At 41.8% G+C, this 16,796-nt stretch overlaps 1 protein-coding gene across 2 annotated transcripts in view; it reads left to right on the plus strand.

Annotated features, from left to right (window-relative positions):
- Positions 1-256: 256 nt before the first annotated feature.
- Positions 257-16,796, plus strand: part of LOC110497931 (latent-transforming growth factor beta-binding protein 2) — a 160,756-nt gene continuing 144,216 nt past the window's right edge. For both annotated transcript variants that reach the window (XM_036954882.1, XM_036954883.1), the window contains exons 1-2: positions 257-1,175; positions 7,080-7,153. In XM_036954882.1, coding sequence (XP_036810777.1) covers positions 712-1,175; positions 7,080-7,153 — 538 coding nt within the window. In that variant the 5' untranslated portion in view covers positions 257-711. The remainder of the gene's footprint in view (positions 1,176-7,079; positions 7,154-16,796) is intronic.

Below are 16,796 nucleotides of genomic sequence, written 5' to 3' on the forward strand. Positions count from 1 at the left end.
TCTGAACGCTGTAGCCTTCTGTGGTATCCAAATTGCGTGCTACACGTGCGTTTTATTCAATGGCAGAATAGAGGAGCATATTTTATTAACACACAAGGAAATATTATATCATACTGTAACTTGGTAGCAATTGTGTGGCCGCTGAGCGCTTGGACCGAGGGGGGCTGAGCGTAGGCATCAATAAGACCACGAAGGGGGAGTTTCTTCTTGTAAAATGCACGCAAAGCCTCCCAAAAATTCCCGGTGATTTCAGATCCAAGAAGGTGGTCATATCCATGGGAGCACCATTCAAAGTCGAGAACTTTCACTTCGAGTAGTACTGTGGCTCCAACCCTGGAATCTCATTGCTGCCCGCGCGCGAAAAAAACCCATGAACTATTACAGATGGATTAAAATGTATCTGACATAATTTTCATAATCGATTGTTTTTGTAAGTACAGGGAAGCTATACATTTTCGATTTTATGAGCATATGTTAAACCTGCGAATTGATATACGTATATTTAAGATATTGATATCCATTCTGCGCAATGCTTACCTGGACATTATGAAGAGCATTTTGCATGCTTGGGAAAGAATAGGACTACATTGCTGCTAAATAATTCTGTTCGCCTCAATTTAACCACTTGATATCGCGCGTGGCTATAGAAAAAACGGAATCTTGATAAGTCACCAAGGTACACGCAGCAGCAATTTATTTTTTGACAAAAATATGAACCGGTTGTGGATTGCAGTTTTAGTGGTTTTAACCATTGCAGTTGTACGAATGTGTGACTGTCGGAAGGACTCAACAGGTGGTGGACAGGAGATGTGGGATCAGCTCCGGGCGCGAGCTAGGGGGCAAGGTCACTCCGCAGGGGGAGCGAACGACGCTGACCCCGCCAGACCATCCAGAGAAAGCTCGCACAGGTCCTCTCACAATGTATCGCCCTCCGGTCGCGGGGCTCCTGTGAGCTCATTATATCAACGAGATAACAGGCACGCGACGGTAATTAAACCAGTTCCAGCTCCCATTACAGAAGCTTCCCACCGGGCGGACGATTCCACCGTTGCACAAGATGCTGCGCGCAGAGCCGCAAGACAGCTCGGCACCCATCACTCATCACAGTACAGACCCCGAATAATTTACAGACAGAGCAACAAACCCAGCTCCACGCACACCAGGCGCCTTGCAGGGTAAGATTTTGCTTGTTATCGGTTGTAAAAAAAAAATGCCTGCAGGAGTGCGTTTGAGTTTGTCTACAGATGTAGGATCTTAATTTGAGCCAGTATGCTACAGCAGGAAAATAATCCTTTAGGGGTTAACAAAGGGAAAATAAGGGAAATCGTAAGGGAAAATCAAGACTGACATTTCAAAGTGGAAATTACAAACTTCTCAAGCCTTTGTAAACCTCAAATACACAACAAGTCAAATACACTACAAGTCTCCTGCAATGGTGTGATGACGTTTAGATCCTACATATGTACCAATCATTTAAATCATTTTTTAAATACATTATACCTGCTGTCTCTTCCCGGGGTTGTAAAGTGAGTATAGGGTTCAGTGAGTGTAGGCATAGGGTAGTTATGAACACCTGTATCAAGGCTACATAATTGTCATTGGTGTTCAGAGACAGTGATTGATGTTGGTGGCTTGTGGGGAATGTCATGAATAAGCACAAGTCCATTAAAGTGAAACTTTTGCTTAGTTGGTAGGCATACACTTGCTGTTACTCTGCTATACAACAATGATTGTATTATACCATCGAACAGGGTTCCCCAACTGGGGGCTGAATCTAGTTGGTGATCTGTAGTGATCTGTAGCCTATGCAGTTGTGTGCTTGCTAACTGCAAACTGTGTGCTTATATCACACATATAGGCTAGGAAACATTGGCTATATTGCCAGTGGCGTGTATTCATGGATGCCAAGGGAAGCCAGGCTTCCCCTTTGTCTCTGTATGTGTAGGCCATCTATCTGATGCTGTCTGGTCTAAAAGAGTATGACATTGTTGCGCCTCTAGCATTGAGTGCAAGGGAGGCCAGCGAGGATTTGGCCTCCCTTGATAATTTTTTTGTGTAAAATAATAGCCAATCAATGTTGAGCTAAACTGAGTGAGCTCAACTGTGAATGGCCCTGGAGCACCAAAACAAAAGTGTCAAGGGAAGCCAGTTTGTATTTGGCTTCACTCCAATCACATCGCACCGAGAGCATACGTTTTGACAGAAACTCTTTGTGCATCTCGTTGTGTTTGTTGGCCTCCGGTGGCTAGCTAGCTAGCTAAAATGGGCCTTTTCCTAAATTAGCCATGGATGGAGATAGGGATTTGGACCCGGCCTTAGGCCTATATATCACGGTCGCAAGGCATATGAACTAACAGGTTATAGAGCAAGTAATGCAATTATCACGACACATAGGTTGTAATATGGTGTTTTTTTCTGGCTTGGCTTCCCCAGTCATTTTACACACCTCTACTGTATATTGCTCTAATCTAATTAATGAAATAACTCTATATACTGAAGAAAAATATAAATGCAACATGCAACGATTCAAAGAATTTACTGAGTTACAGTTTATATAAGGAAATTAGTCAATTGAAATAAATGAATTAGGTCCTAATCTATGGATTTCACATGACTGGGAATACAGATATGCATCTGTTGGTCACAGATACCTTTAAAAAAAAGTAGGGGCGTGGATCAGAAAACCATTCAGTATCTGGTGTGACCACCATTGAGCCTCATGGAGCGCAATCACATCTCCTTCACATAGAGTTGATCAGGCTGTTGATTGTGTCCTGTGGAATGTTGTCCCACTCCTCTTCAATGGCTGTGATAAGTTGCTTGATATTGGTGGAAAGTGGAACACACTGTCGTACACGTCAATCCAGAGCATCCCAAACATGCTCAATGTGTGACATGTCTGGTGAGCACAGTATGCAGGCCATGGAAGAATTGGGACATTTTCAGTTTCCAGGAATTGTGCACAGATCCTTGCGACATGGGGTCGTGCATGATCATTCTGAAACATGAGGTGATGGCGGCGGATGAATGGCACGACAATAGGCCTCAGGATCCCGTCATGGTATCTGTGCATTCAAACTGCCATCGAAAAAATGCAATTGTGTTCATTGTAGCTAATGCCTGCCCATACCATAACCCCACCGCCACTCTGTTCACAACATTGGCATCAGCAAACCGCTCACCCACACAATGCCATACACATGGTCTGCGGTTGTGAGGCCGGTTGGACGTACTGCCAAATTCTCTAAAACAATGTTGGTGGTGGCTTATGGTAGAGAAATGAACATTAAATTCTCTGGCAACAGCTCTGGTGGACATTCCTGCAGTCAGCATGCCAATTGCACACTCCCTCAAAACTTGAGACATTTGTGGTATTGTGTTGTGTGACAGAACTGCACATTTTAGAGTGTATTTTTAGCACCCCCAGCCCAAGGTGCACCTGTGTAATGATCATGCTGTTAAATCAGCTTCTTGATATGCCACATCTGTCAGGTGGATGAATTATCTTGGCAAAGGAAAAATGCCCACTCACAGGGATGTAATCAAATTTGTGCACAACATTTGAGAGAAATAAGCTTTTTGTGCATATTGAACATTTCTGGGATCTTTTATTTCAGCTCATGAAACATGGAACCAACACTTTACATGTTCTGTTTATATTTTTGTTCAGTGTAATTTCGCTTTTGTCTCTCTCTGTGTTTTCATAATTTTCAGTCGATTCGCAAGTCGCTGAATCTCACCTGAGAAATCATCCGAGCTAGGGAAACAGCTCCCCTTTGTCTCAGTATGTGTAGCCCATGTATCTGATGCTGTCTGGACCAAAAGAGTATAACATATTGTCGCCGTAGCATTTGATTGATTGATACCAGCAAGCATTTAGCCTCCCTTGGTTTTTTCTAAAAGTATTAGCCAATCAGCGTTAAGCTGAGCTCAACTGTGGGTTGCCCTGGTGCAGCAAAACTTCCCCCAAGGGAGGCCAGTTTGGATTTGGCTTCACACCAATCAAATCACTTCCTAAGCAAAATGTCATTTTCAGAAAAACGTGTCTGTTTCTGTGCTGCTTATAAACATTGGCCCTTTCTTAAGAAATTAAGAAATCGGCCCTTTCTTAAGCCATGGATGGAGATGGGGATTTGGACTTTTGACTTAATTCTCTGTACAGGCCAATGATTATGACGGCGATTCTGATCTAACCATAAATTAATATGTTGTGCCATTGGCCAAACAGAACCACCATCGGTTGTGTCCATTAAAACCTATTTATTTTTGCTAAATGAACCCTCGTGCAGCCAACCCTGTTTGTTCCACAAGACAAAGCATGGCACACTTAGGAAAGAGGTGTTTACATTATAATCAGAATGGACTTTAAAAGTTCACCTTGGGTTACAGACATTACCTGAATGTTAAATGGAATATTTTTGTTTGAGTATGTCTTTACAGGGCCGCTCACCGAGCCCTATAGGAATCAGGTTAAATACAGTATATGGCCAATTTCTGAGGGACACTTTATTAGCAATATGAGGATCCATTCTAATTGAGGGATGAAAGCACATACACTGCTGTATAGGCATGGTGAGGAATGCCTAGCGGACTCAATGTCTGACATTGAGTGCCCTGATGTCCAGTTCTGCTTTTGATATCTTGCTCAGGTAGGCTTTGTTGCTTGGTTCCAGAAAAGCAAACACAACACATACATTGGTCTATGGTTCCCATAGCCTTTCACAGGGAGATTTAGAGACACTCAAGCACCAGTGTGTTCAGCACCAATGTCTTTATTACTGGTACTGAAAGCAGAGCATGAAGCACTTACGTCCACACAACACTATGGGCTTGATTCCATCATACTCGGTACTGTAACCAAAAACATCTTATTTATTGCACGTTTGAATTCATGTACTCAACAAGCCAATGTTACAAAATGTGAATAAAAAATCAATTCCAATCCATGTGGCTGTCAACAGGCTTTTTCACTGCACAAACAGCAGGGGCGCAACTTTCACTGGGGACGGGGCATGTCCCCCCCACATTCTGAAATTGCAATTTTGTCCCCCCCGGTTTTATAATTTGAATGTGATACAAAACGATGCACCGGTGTGCTTTAGGACCATGTGAACGCCTCCGAGTGATTGGGTAGGCTGTTTGGAGTGTTTATCCCACTGGATAAAAAAATATAAATAATATTACATCCCCCCCACTTCTAAAACCAAAGTTGCTCCCCTGACAGAAAGAGTGTTATTATTTGTTTATCCAGAAACCTAGTTACTAGTTTGATTGAATAGGGCACTGTGAGTTTAAGGGGGTGTAACAGTTAAGGTGACATAAATCTTCCGAGGCATTACCCCGTGGTAATTCACATTTTTTTCACCTCTTTCTGATTCATTAGCTTGAAATGAATCCTCTGCTGGTCGTTAGAGAGCGTGTGTCTGCATGACACATTTCCTCTTGGAATTCCCACTCTCTCCTTACTCACCATCTGGTTTCTGGTGAGCCCTCGGGGAGAGGGAGTTTCATACGGTGTACCTGTCATGTCCTCTCCAGCAAAGTCTGTCAGGAAGACCGCTGACTGCTCCAACTCAGAAAACTGCTCAACCTGGCTGCATGAAATGGGTCATGACGAGTGCAAATATGACATCATTGATATTTATATAGCTTTTATGAATGGTTTCGCTATGAAGAGCTTGGAATACTTTTACCATGCTAGTGTACTCTCCATGAGGCTTTCAGGAATGATCCATCCATATCAGGGCTCTACAGTGCGACCATTTTATTTGCATATGTGCCTAAATATTTCGCTGTGCACCCTGGAATTTTAATTTAGGCGCACCGGTGCACCTATAAAAATGAAGAATTCTAGCTTTAATACCTCAAATATTTTTTATTGTGCTCCTAAATTTCTCTGATTGCGCCTACATTTTTCAACTTAGGCACACATGTGCTCCTTCTAAAAAAGGTCAGCGTAGAGCCCTGCATATAAGCATCAACATCCCCACAGACCTGGTCTGTTTTGTGTGGTTCATATTCATAATTTATCTTTATAAAAATGTACGACAATTTTATGGGAGGTATTGTTTTCTAAGTATTGTGTAGTTCTTGAAAAGGTAAAGGTAATTAATTACCTTCATAGCAACTACTTTGCTAAAATCTGATTGGTCAGATGTGTATTCATTGTCAAAAGAGAACAGTTGACTTAATGCATGTTTGTGAATGTGGTCAGTTCATCATTAAATGTGCATCAGAGTAATTGGTCTCCATCCAGTGTTTGTCTACAGAGAGTCATCCATCCATCCATCCACAATCTAAAGAACTCTCAAACTAGAAAAACAACAGCTGTCTGACCAGGTGATGTTAACAGAAGGCAGACAGTCCTACTGTATCCCTGTGTTTACACTAACAGTTTACTAGTCATCTCCTGACTCAGCCTAGATATCGTACCGCATCTGCATAAGTCATACAATCACTCAACAAACTGCCATTAATATCTTGTGGCAAGATGATGGGAGGTCGATTTATGCAAGCACTATTGTTATAGGTTTGAATTTGCCCTGGAGTTGCTCTTGTGGTGTGGTGGCTTTTCATGTATTTCCCTGTAAAAATTGGCCAGTGCTGTTCTTACTGATTAAAGTATGTAAAGAATCCAGTTATTACAGTTTGCCTGGAGATTTATGTAATGCGCAGCCTGGGTGCTTTTCCTGTTTCTCCTCTTCCCTCCTAGGCTCAGATAGCCATGTATTTGTTTTCACTCTAGACTCCATGCAACACAGAGAGAGTGGTGTGTGGCTCTACACTCACAGATACAGTTTCATGCTTTGCCTGAAAATGTTATTGCTTCAAATGTAATTATGTTCGAATCTCTAAGGTGCTCCTTCAATAGGCCAACCACATTAAGGGATGTGGAACTATAGTGGGGTCAGAATTAAATCTCAGATAGGAATGTTAAGGTTTGAGACCATGAACACTCTAACCATTATTCCCCTTATGAATTATGAATTGTGGGGTACTGTACTTCCTGCATGCCAGTCCATTTTAAACATTACGTACAGTATATTTTACATATCCCATTTCTGTCTCTCTCTCTGCAGGCCTAATGTATGTGGAGGTCACCAGTGCTGCTCTGGATGGGCTGTGGCTTCTGGGACCAAGCGCTGTATAAAGCGTAAGTATTCATATCTGCCCTTAGGTAAACAATCATTCATGACTGTCTCTTGACCATCTCTCTCAATCATGTCTCAAGTTGTTAACTGCTCATTCTCAGGCTTGGCCCTGGGTATGAAACACACCAAATCCAATGCCTACGAACTGTGTAAGAATATAGTGTCAGATGGTATTACGAGTGTGTCAATATTCCCTCCATGGTCATGTTATTCATGTGGATTTGCATGTAGAGTTTTAACATGTAAATTACCAGTGCTTAGCATTTGGCTCGCTCTGTTGGACGCAAGGGCTTCATTTAGGGTGTAACTGCACTATTTTTACCACAGAAATATTGGATCTTAACTGCCGCGTAAAAGTCAATGGCAGATACTGGGGGGGGAGTGAATAATTGCCCACTTTTTAAAACACAATTTCGGCAGAATTTTAACAGCTTACAAGTGTTACCAAGCTTTTCATTGTAACATTCTTGACATCTGCCTTTTTACTGTTCTGTGGGTTGTTAAGTGCTCTGTATGCTTCCTAGTAGGGGCAGCAGCCTTAAAGAATCTCTTTTGTTGAGAGAGGATTGTGACCTACAAACCAGCTCCTGGTTGCAAATATTATTCTACAGCCTACCAAAACATTTTGAGAATGTTTTTCCTTTTATTTGTGTCTGTCATCATGTTGCAGACTTAAATATCAGGATTTATATGAGAAGCTGTTTAATAGAGAGTTATCTTTAAGCTTTACAAGCACAGAATGTGAAACCCTCACAACCTGCATTTCTAGGCTGAAACAGTTCCCACAAAGACAAGACAGCAGTACACACACACACATACACTGTCCCAAACTACAGAAGCTGATGTTGTTTGCCTATCAACTCAGTCAATAAAGTCACCTTATCCGATTACAAAGCAAGCTCATTAGCCAGCCTCCTCATTATCCCTCTCTCCCTCCCACCTCTGGTTCTGCCTCTTTTTCTCAAGACAGCCAAAGGCACACGTACAGAGGTGTCAATTACTTAGGTTACTTAGAAAGTAACTTGTCCCTTCTAAACCATTCATGTTAAACACAGTACTGTAGACCATCTAAGAAGGTCTCCATCCCACTACCATCTGGTATCTGTTAGTAGTTTGGCCCTCACCCAGGTGTGGCTGGAGGGTAGGGTACTATCAGCTGTGTAGTGAACCCCACACCACGACCCCGGGTCGGGCCCTGGCCTGGTGCTAACACAAGGACCCCCCTTAATGGAGAACCTCCTCCGTGGTGGTGGAAACCCCTCACTAACTATCACATTCTCGGAGTGTGTTACTGCAGACCCTAACAGGGCAGCAGTAGTTGGGGGCGGCCGCATGAGAAAACATTTTAACTAACCCTGGGGGAAAGAAAAGGATGTCAACTGGGCCATAAGTAAAAACATATCCTCACTGAGCCACGTCGAGAAAATTCTATGTGAAGAATTTGAAGTGGTAAGTTTCACCTGGGAAAGCGGATTTGGGACTGTGACTTTGTTGTCTTGTTGTGGTTTCTCAACAATACATGCTTGTTGAATCAGGTTGAAGTCACAGCAAACACTGTACATGGCAGGAGTTAGCTTGTTAGTTGTCCAGTTAGAATGCCAACAAGGATTTCTATTTTTATTTTTTATTGATTTGAAATTTAAGCCATTTTTCTCCCCAATTTCGTGATATCCAATTGTTTAGTAGCTACTATCTTGTCTCATCGCTACAACTCCCGTATGGGCTCGGGAGAGACGAAGGTTGAAAGTCATGGGTCCTCCGATACACAACCCAACCAAGCCGCACTGCTTCTTAACACAGCGCGCATTCAACCAGGAAGCCAGCCGCACCAATGTGTCGGAGGAAACACTGTGCACCTGGCAACCTTGGTTAGCGCGCACTGTACAGTTGAAGTCGGAAGTTTACATACACTTGTGTGAAGAGTATGAAGGAATGTGAAGGAATGTGTGTGGCGTCAATATGCGTGTGTGTGTGTGTGTCAGTGTGTGTGTGGTTAGAGTCCAGTGAGTGTACATGGAGCTTGTGCAAGAGAGTCAGTGCAACAAAGAATAATACAGTTGAAGTCGGAAGTTTACATACACTTATACCCTGACTACACCGCTCGCGTCTTGTGCGCGAGCATGGCAAAATAAATGTAGGAATCTGTATTATTCAATTATTGCACCCCCACTGCTCACACGCGTCAACGAGCATCTGCGTTGCCAAGGGCTAAAATAGAAGCCAGTCCTATTTCTGATGCAGATCACGCTGCAAGTCCTGCCTCTCCCATCTCCTCATTGGTTTATAGAAGCAGGTACCCACGTGCCATCTCCTCATTGGTTATACCCACGTGGGTGATTGAAAGACAAACTGTTTTGCCGGTTGTCGTGGTAATACAATGAAAGTGTAGATGCCAATCACCATATAAGTTCAAAGATGAAAAAGTCTGGAAGGAGGAGAGATGACGAGAAACTATTCGGTTGACCGTTTTATGTGTCGATTAATTGTCGGAGTAGAGGACCTTGTGCATTTCAGGTTAAGTAACAATTCAATGTTTATATCTCAGGACAAATTTGCTAGCAACAGCAAGCTAGCTAAATATAACAAATTAGCTAGCAAGTGCATGCTAACTAGCTAAATTGCCATACATTTTTAATGCTTTTCGACCTGTCCCCAAAGTAATGTAATTGGTTCAGAGTTTGTTTTGATATTTTAGCCTACGTGTCGTGATCGCGTTTGGTGTAGAGGGACAAAATCAATTTATGCACAATAGCGCACGAGCACAGCCGGTTTGGGTTCCGTGTTAGGTTGGAGTCATTAAAACTTGTTTTTCAACCACTCCACAAATTTCTTGATAACAAACTATAGTTTTGGCAAGTCGGTTAGGACATCTACTTTGTGCATGACACAAGTCATTTTTCCAACAATTGTTTACAGACAGATTATTTCACTTATAATTCACTGTATCACAATTCCAGTGGGTCAGAAGTTTACATACACTAAGTTGACTCTGCCTTTAAACAGCTTGGAAAATTCCAGAAAATGATATCATGGCTTTAGAAGCTTCTGATAGGCTAATTGACATCATTTGAGTCAATTGGAGGTGTACCTGTGGATGTATTTCAAGGCCAACTTTCAAACTCAGTGCCTCTTGATTTTCCCATGGTGTCAAGCAAAAAGAAATCAGCCAAGACCGCAGAATTTTTTTTGTAGACCTCCACAAGTCTGGTTCATCCTTGGGAACAACTTCCAAAAGCCTGAAGGTACCACGTTTATCTGTACAAACAATAGCATGCAAGTATAAACATCATGGGACCGCACAGCTGTCATATCGCTCAGGACGGAGACGCGTTCTGTCTCCTAGAGATGAACGTACTTTGGTGCGAAAAGTGCAAATCAATCCCAGAACAACAGCAAAGGACCAGGGGAAGATGCTGGAGGAAATAGGTACAAAGTCCTATATCGACTTAAACTGAAAGGCTGCTCAGCAAGGAAGAAGCCACTGCTCCAAAACCGCCATAAAAAAGCCAGTCTACGGTTTGCAACTGCACATGAGGACAAAGATCGTACTTTTTTGGGAAATGACTGATGAAACAAAAAAGGAACTGACCATTGTTATGTTTGGAGGAAAAAGGGTGAGGCTTGCAAGCCAAAGAACACCATCTCAATCGTGAAGCACGTGGTTGGCAGCATAATGTTGTGGAAGTGCTTTGCTGCAGGAGGGACTGGTGAACTTCACGAAATAGAATGCATCAGGAGGAAGGAGAAATATGTGGATATATTGAAGCAACATCTCAAGACATCAGTCAGGAAGTTAAAGCTTGGTCGCAAATGGGTCTTCCAAATGGACAATGACCACAAGCATACTTCCACAGTTGTGGACAACAAAGTCAAGGTAATAGAGTGGCCATCACAAAGCACTGACCTCAATCCTATAGAAAATTTGTGGGCAGAACTGAAAAAGTGTATGCGAGCAAGGAGGCCTACAAACCTGACTCAGTTACACCAGCTCTGTCAGGAGGAATGGGCCCAAATTCACCCAACTTATTGTGGGAAGCTTGTGAAAGGCTACCCCAAACGTTTGACCCAAGTTAAACAATTTAAAGGCAATGCTACCAAATACTAATTGAGTGTATGTAAACTTCTGATCCACTGGGAATGTGATGAAAGAAATAAAGCTGAAATAAATAATTCTCTCTACTATTATTCTGATATTTCACATTCTTAAAATGAAATGGTGATCTTAACTGACCTAAGACAGGGGATTTTTACTTTGATTAAATGTCAGGAATTATGAAAAACTGAGTTTAAATGTATTTGGCTAAGGTGTATGTAAATTTCCGACTTCAACTGTATATACAGTACCAGTCAAAAGTTTGGACACACCTGCTCATTCCAGGTTTTTCTTTATGGAATCATGTAGTATGCAAAAATGTCTAATATAAAATATATTTTGATTTGTTTAACACATTTTTGGTTACTGCATGATTCCATATGTGTTATTTCATAGTTTTGATGTCTTAGTAAAAATTGTAAAAATAAAGATAAACCCTATATAACCCTACATAACCCTATATATATATATATATATATATTGTCATAAGCGCAACGTGACTGCAAAAGAGACACGTTAGAATGTCAATTCTCATCAAATAAATTAGAAATCTGACAGAAATACGGAACAAATCATTTTTTGTTGTTGTAAATTAGTGGTGTTTTAATTTCTTTATAAAATGTGGGACATGATTATTTGAATGTGGGACTGTTGCGCACAATCCGGGATACCTGTACATAGCCCACCTATAATTTAGCCCAAACAACTACCTCTTTCCCTACTGTATTTAATTTATTTATTTATTTTGCTCCTTTGCACCCCATTATTTTTATTTCTACTTTGCACATTCTCCCATTGCAAATCTACCATTCCAGTGTTTTACTTGCTTTATTGTATTTACTTTGCCACCATGGCCTTTTTGCCTTTACCTCCTTTATCTCACCTCATTTGCTCACATCGTATATAGACTTGTTTATACTGTATTATTGACTGTATGTTTGTTTTACTCCATGTGTAACTCTGTGTCGTTGTATGTGTCGAACTGCTTTGCTTTATCTTGGCCAGGTCGCAATTGTAAATGAGAATTTGTTCTCAACTTGCCTACCTGGTTAAATAAAGGTGAAATAAATAAATAAATATGTGATCACCCTAGTCTGGTGGGGGATCTAGATATGGATTAAAATTGTTTTAAGAGTTCTTGTCCTGTTGTGTGTTTGGTCCAACATGGGCTTTTGTCCCAGATTCTTCCAATAATATCCTGATTCTGTCTCTGTGTTGTTGTAGAAGGATGGATGGTTAACACAGTTGTTTTTTATATGTTGTGTTGCTTAGTAAGTTACATCTGTCTAAAAGAGTTTGGCGCTATGTAATATATATATATAAGCAAAAACAAGAAATATATACAGTGCATTCGGAAAGTATTCAGACCACTTGACTTTTTCCACATTTTGTTATGTTACAGCCTTATTCTAAAATTGTTGAAAAATAATGAGGATCTGCACACAATACCCCATAATGACAAAGCGAAAACACGTTTTTAGTAATTTTTGCACATTTATTAAGAATAAAAAACAAAAATATCTTATTTACATAAGTATTCAGACCCTTTGCTATGAGACTCGAAATTGAGCTCAGGTGCATCCTGTTTCCATTGATCATCCTTGAGATGTTTTTATAACTTGATTGGAGTCCACCTGTGGTAAATTCAATTGATTGGACATGATTTGGAAAGGCACACACCTGTCTTTATAAGGGCCCACAGTTGACAGTGCATGTCAGAGCAAAAACCAAGCCATGAGGTCGAAAGAATTGTCCAAAGAGCTCCGAGACAGGATTGTGTCGAGTCACAGATCTGGGGAAGGGTACCAAAAAACATCTGCAGCTTTGAAGGTCTGCACGAACACAGTGGCCTCCATCATTCTGAAATGTAAGAAGTTTGGAACCACCAAGGCTCTTCCTAGAGCTGGGCGTCCGGCCAAACTGAGCAATCAGGGGGAGAAGGGCCTTGGTCAGGGAAGTGACCAAGAACCCAATGGTCACTCTAACAAAGCTCCAGAGTTCCTCTGTGGAGATGGGAGAACCTTCCAGAAGGACAACCATCTCTGCAGCACTGCATCAATCAGGCCTTTATGGTAGGGCGACCAGACGGAAGCCACTCCTCAGTAAAAGGCACATGACAGTCCACTTGGAGCTAGCCAAAAGGCACCTAAAAGACTTTCAGACCATGAGAAACAAGATTCTCTTGTCTGATGAAACCAAGATTGAACTCTTTAGCCGGAATGCCAAATGTCACATCTGGAGGAAACCTGGCACCATCCCTACGGTGAAGCATGGTGGGGGCAGTATCATGCTGTGGGGGATGTTTTTCAGTGGCAGGGACTGGGAGACCAGTCAGGATCAAGGGAAAGATGAACGGCACAAAGTACAGAGAGACCCTTGATGAAAACCTGCTCCAGAGCACTCAGGGGCTCAGACTGGGGCAAAGGTTAAACTTCCAAAAGGACAACGATCCTAAGCAAACAGCCAAGACAACTCAGGAGTGGCTTCGGTACAAGTCTCTGAATGTCCTTAAGTGGCCAATCAGAGCCCTGACTTGAACCCGATCATCTCTGGAGAGACATTTAAATAGCTGTGCAGCGACGCTCCCCATCAAACCTGACAGAGCTTGAGAGGATCTGCAGAGAATGGGAGATGTGCCAAATACAGATGTGCCAAGCTTGTAGCGTCATACCCAAGAAGACTCGATGCTGTAATCGCTGCCAAAGGTGCTTCAACAAGGTACTGAATAAAGGGTCTGAATACTTATGTAAATGTGATATTTCCCGTTAATTGTTTTTTATACATTTGCAAAAATGTCAAAAAACTTGTTTTTGCTTTGTCATCATGATGTATTGTGTGTAGATTGATGAGGGGGGAAAAACAATTTAATCAATTTTAGAATAAGGCTGTAACGTAACAAAATGTGGAATGTCCACCAGAGTTGTTGCCAGAGAGTTGAATGTTTATTTCTCTACCATAAGCTGCCTCCAACGTCGTTTTAGAGAATTTGGCAGTACGTCCAACAGGCCTCACAACCGTAGACCACGTGTCCTGAGCCCTGGTCCTTCGGGTTCTTCACATGTGGGATCGTCTGGGGGAGGGGGGGGATTGGCTAGGCCTGGCTGCCAATTATCATGGCTGCATCCCTGCCCAGTCATGGGAAATCCATATATTAGAGCCTAATGAATTTATTTCAATTGACTGATTTCCTTATATGAACTGTAACTCAGTAAAATCTTTGAAGATGTTCCATGTGGTATTTATATTTTTGTTCAGTATACATTCTAATCAGGCTTTGAAGTTCATGTTTGACGCTTTTGTCAACATGGTCAGATGTGACCGTGGTCTGATCCAGTTGATAGCTTTCATAAGACATATAGCTCTTTGGGTTTTTCTGCTTGTATTGACAAAGGCCATAAAGTGATGCGAGATGTAACTGTGGCCAATGGCCATAGAAAAATGTCCAATTTATATTCATATTTATTTACAATCATCATTTATCCTAGCTACACCCCACAGGACCGAAATGGTGCATCTGGTTTGGGGGTCATCCTCTGTTCTCTTTACAAAAAGAAGCCTCAGTCCCAGAGAGCAAGTTTTACTGTAAAGCCCTAATACTGCTCTACACATTTTTTACCTGTGCAGGTTCCTCCTTTTGCCAGAACCGGGTTTAGAAATGATCTTAGTCAGTGGCCAATACTCATTTACAATCACAATTCACAGTTTTAAATCAAAGCATGAATGAATACTTCACCAGCAAACCAGTAATTCATGAAATGAACCAGGAATGGTAAGCAGTGGGAATGCAGTCCATCTTGATAAACAATTATTGCCAGAAGAAGAGAGGCTGAACATCGGATTAGTGGAATTCCTTTGCTTTGTATCGTAAACAGCCACAGTAACCTGTTTCCAAAATATTAAACCCTCCAAATGAAATCAAATGAGGTGGAAAGAAAAGGTCACCTTGTTAGATGGAAGGACATTTATCTTTCTGATTTATTGTCACAACCGTACCAGAATTGGAATCCAGAATTTATAATTGAGTAGGAAGAAATAGACTGTCCCCTGTTCTACTCATGCTTCACTTAGATATCTCACTCTAATCTATGGACCTGTGGTATTGAAAGTAAGATTCACAGCAGTTATCTCACAGTGAACATGATCTGGGCTACAGTATTACACAAAGTTGATCTGAGCCAACTGAGCATTCAGCTCTCATCTGTTAGTAGTGTTTATTTCTGGTTGGTTAGGAGGTTTATTCCTATTCCTTTATTCCTATCAAAGTTGAAATTTAATTCCTGACCAACAGGTGTTTACATACTGAGTCTGGCACGTGTCCACCGGCCATAGAGACAGGGCTAGCCCTTGGCATCCACACCGCCCGGGTCACTATGCATCAGTGTCATTGGGTTTGCAATGGCTTCTCCTCCCCACAATTTAGAATGCCTCTCACAGGAGAGAGAGTCCCCACCGTGCACACTGTGTCCTCCTGACCGTCTCAACCCAGCACACTGAGTTTACCCAGTGTCATGGCACAAAGACTTATCGATCCAGTAAGCTATTTCTGCAGTCATACTTACTGTACCTACTATAGTAAAGAGAAAATAGTGCATGGTATGTATTGAATTATTTCATCATTCAACAAGTATAATCAGCCATGAAAGAATGGCCCCACCATGAAAGGCATAGCATTGCCTCTTGATTTAAATCCTTAGCTGTCTTTGAGAGGGCAGATGAAAGGTGCATCATTCAAGAAAAAAAATAACGTTGTTCTCAGCCTCTTAAGTAGCCGGTGATTGACAGAGTGAAATGCAGTAGAAAGGAGGTTCTTTTTGATTTTCCTTCCAGCTTTCTTTGGCCTGCTGTGCTGCTCAGGGCCCCATCCAACCCTAAAATAACTCTTCATGCAGAAAGCCTGCCTCGGTCTCTTTCATTCACCCATTCCTTGCTATTTCTCTCCCTCTTTCCAAACATAAAATTCTCACGTGGAATGTTTCTTTAATTCCATCATATCCTCACTGCTGTTGGGGCTAGATTAAAGCCTTCCAGTGCACTTCGATTTGGAGACACCGTTGGGAATTCTGTATATTTTGCGTCAGGCTGTGCTGTGCTGCCCATGCTCAGAATTACATACTTTGTTGTTACCTCATAACATAACATATGCCTATGTACATATGCTGTATAAATGAGTCGTGGGGTTGAAAACTGTTTAATTGGGGAAAATAGTCACATTTCACAGATGAATATAATATATGTGAAATTGTGTTAATTTACCTGTCAGTTCTTCTAAGAGTAATTTGTTTTACTGATTGAGTTCTTTTGGTCCATGTTGTAAAATAGACGGCTGGCTGTAGACGGCTGGCTGTAGTGTACATGTTGTCCGTGCATGTTGTCCGTGTCTTCTCTTACAACACTGAGCCCCAGTGGTTTACAACCATCCTACTGAAACCACATACCTGTCTGGATCTCTCATTGGGGACCTGTCATGAAGCTGTCATTGGGGACCTGTCATAAAGCCTTGGTGTGAAACAGAGTCCACTTTTAATATATGTTCCTCTCACATCAACATGTGT

The sequence above is a fragment of the Oncorhynchus mykiss genome, chromosome 19 (assembly GCF_013265735.2).
Source record: "Oncorhynchus mykiss isolate Arlee chromosome 19, USDA_OmykA_1.1, whole genome shotgun sequence".
Taxonomy (NCBI): Eukaryota; Metazoa; Chordata; class Actinopteri; order Salmoniformes; family Salmonidae; genus Oncorhynchus; species Oncorhynchus mykiss.